This window comes from Arachis hypogaea, chromosome 18 (assembly GCF_003086295.3).
Source record: "Arachis hypogaea cultivar Tifrunner chromosome 18, arahy.Tifrunner.gnm2.J5K5, whole genome shotgun sequence".
In the NCBI taxonomy this organism is placed as follows: domain Eukaryota; kingdom Viridiplantae; phylum Streptophyta; class Magnoliopsida; order Fabales; family Fabaceae; genus Arachis; species Arachis hypogaea.
The window spans coordinates 64,967,787-64,970,268 of record NC_092053.1 but is presented as its reverse complement, the minus strand read 5'-3'; the positions used below and the strand labels follow the sequence as shown (position 1 = coordinate 64,970,268).

Below are 2,482 nucleotides of genomic sequence, written 5' to 3'. Positions count from 1 at the left end.
TTTAACGGTTTTGATTTATCCCTTTTTCTTCAAAGGCTCCTAGTTATGAACATTCTTGCAATACTACATGCACTAAATTTTATTTTTAGAGGTCGTAACACCTCGCCACCTCTGTTTTATGACTTAAGCATAAGACTCTGTGTGGTAGGGTGTTACATTATGGTATCAGAGCAGTTCGTTTCTATAGAGCCTGAGGGACGGACTGACTATGCTTTTGTGCATTCTCTGTGTTTGTGTTTATGTGCTATTAGGATATCTGACTGATATAACTGGCATAAACGTTCATGAGCATACATTTGGGACTTTGAAGCACTAGACTTCCGATATTGAGACTGATCAATTTGATATCGATTGTTTGGTGTGTATAGGAACCAGATGGCGCCTCGTGGATGTGGTTGAGGCCGTGGGAGAGGACGTGCCGGTACTCAAGGGCTGGAAACCAACCCGAATGACACTATGAACTTCATGGCCACATTGCAGAACATGGCTACTGCTATGCAGGCCACTGCTGAGGCACTTGGGCAGCAGATGAACAACAATAATCACAGTGGGGGAAATGGCAGAAACAGGACTCAAGGTCCAATGACATTGGCGACCTTCTTAAAGGTCAATCTGCCAAAGTTCAAGGGAACTACCAATCCAACCGAAGCCAACACTTGGTTTCAAGCTATGGAGCGAGCACTACAAGCACAGTTGGTATCCGAAGAGCAGTGCATCGAGTTTGCTACTTATCTACTCACTGGGGAAGCGTCGCATTGGTGGCATGGTACCTGACGTCTCATACAGCAGGGTGATGACCCTATCACCTGGGATGCCTTCCAGGAAGAATTCTACAAGAAATACTTTTCGAACTCTACTAGGACGGCCAAGGAACTAGAGTTACTGCAGCTGAAGCAGGGAACTATGTTTGTATCTGAGTACACAGACAAGTTTGAAGAGCTGTTCAGATTTTCCCGCATGTGTCAAGGAGCTTCGGGAGACTTCAAGGAGTGGAAATGTATCAAGTATGAAGGAGGGCTCCGAAGCGACATCTACTGTTCAGTGGGGCCTATAGAGATCAAGACTTTTTCCGAGTTGGTAAACAAGAGCAGAGTTGCCGAAGAGTGTGTGAAGAAGGCAGCTGCTGAGAGAGGGAGTCAGAGGGGACCATTCCCACAGAACCGAGGGAAGGGTTTTGCTCCTAGAGGTCCGCCTTTCAAGCGGGGAGGCTTTGTACCACAGAGGGCTCAGGGTCAGAACAGTTTCAGAAGTCCTAACAATAACAACAACAATGCTTCGGGGAGGAGATTTGGGAAGCAGCCTCTGAATGAGCAGGCTTGTACCAAATGTGGAGTTACCATCCTAGTGTTCCGTGCAAGGCTAGATGGGGATTATGCTACTCAGGTGGTAAGCCGGGGCATAAAGCCTCCAACTGTCCAGAAAACCAGAGACAAGGTGCTGGGAGAGCACAACAGCCTAGTCGGGTGTTTACTACTTCAGCTGTGGGTGCCGAGGGGTCCGAGGCCCTTATCCGAGGTAAATGTGAAATGGCTGGTCAGATTTTAAATGCCTTGTTTGATTCTGGAGCATCGCATTCATTCATTTCATATTAGAAGGCTAGTGAGTTATGATTGAAGATTGTGGTTTTAGGTTATGACCTGAAGGTGTATAATGCCACCTATGAAGCCATGGTAACTAGGCTAGGATGTCCACAAGTTTCGTTTAGGGTCAAGCAGCGTGATTTCATACATGATTTAATTTGTCTGCCGATGATCGGTCTTGATCTTATATTGGGGTTGGACTGGTTATCTAAGAACCATGTTCTACTCGAATGTTCCGCAAAATTAGTGTACTTCATGCTGGAAGATACAGAAGGGCCGGTGGTGGTAAATAACTATTACTTGAATTCTATGGTAGTGAATTGCTCTGGGGCCAAATGTCAGGGTATTTTGTTGTTAACCGTGAGACTCTCGGGTGATGAGCAAAGCTTGAGCAGATTTTGGTTGTGCGTGAGTTTTCGGGGCTATTTCCCGACGATATAGATGAATTCCCACCTAACCGAGAGCTTGAGTTTGCTATTGAGTTCGTACCTGGAACGGGGCCAATCTCGATTGCCCCTTACCGAATGTCACCTTTAGAAATGGCTGAGCTTTTGTCTCAGCTAGAGGATTTGTTGGGTAAGAACCTTATTCGCCCAAGTGTTTCTCCGTGGGGAGCGCCGGTGTTATTGGTGCAGAAGAAAGATGGAGTATGCGGCTTTGTGTGGATTACAGGCAACTGAACAAGGTCACAATCAAGAATAAGTACCCACTGCCAAGGATTGACGATCTTATGGATCAGTTACAAGGAGCCGGAGTTTTCTCCAAGATCGACTTGCGATCCGGTTATCACCAGATAAGGGTGAGAGAGGAGGACATCCCTAAGACCGCTTTCAGGACTCATTACGGTCATTACGAGTACACTGTATTGTCTTTTGGGCTGACAAATGCTCCTACAGTGTTTA

General features: G+C 46.3%; 1 protein-coding gene across 1 annotated transcript; it reads left to right on the top strand.

The window, feature by feature from the left end:
- The first annotated feature begins 456 nt into the window (after nucleotides 1–456).
- LOC140181383 (uncharacterized) lies at nucleotides 457–2,260 on the top strand. Its single transcript, XM_072224934.1, has 4 exons — nucleotides 457–696; nucleotides 787–1,515; nucleotides 1,617–1,670; nucleotides 1,967–2,260. The coding sequence occupies exons 1-4, from the start codon at nucleotides 457–459 to the stop codon at nucleotides 2,258–2,260; spliced, it is 1,317 nt and encodes a 438-aa protein (XP_072081035.1).
- Nucleotides 2,261–2,482: the final 222 nt, after the last annotated feature.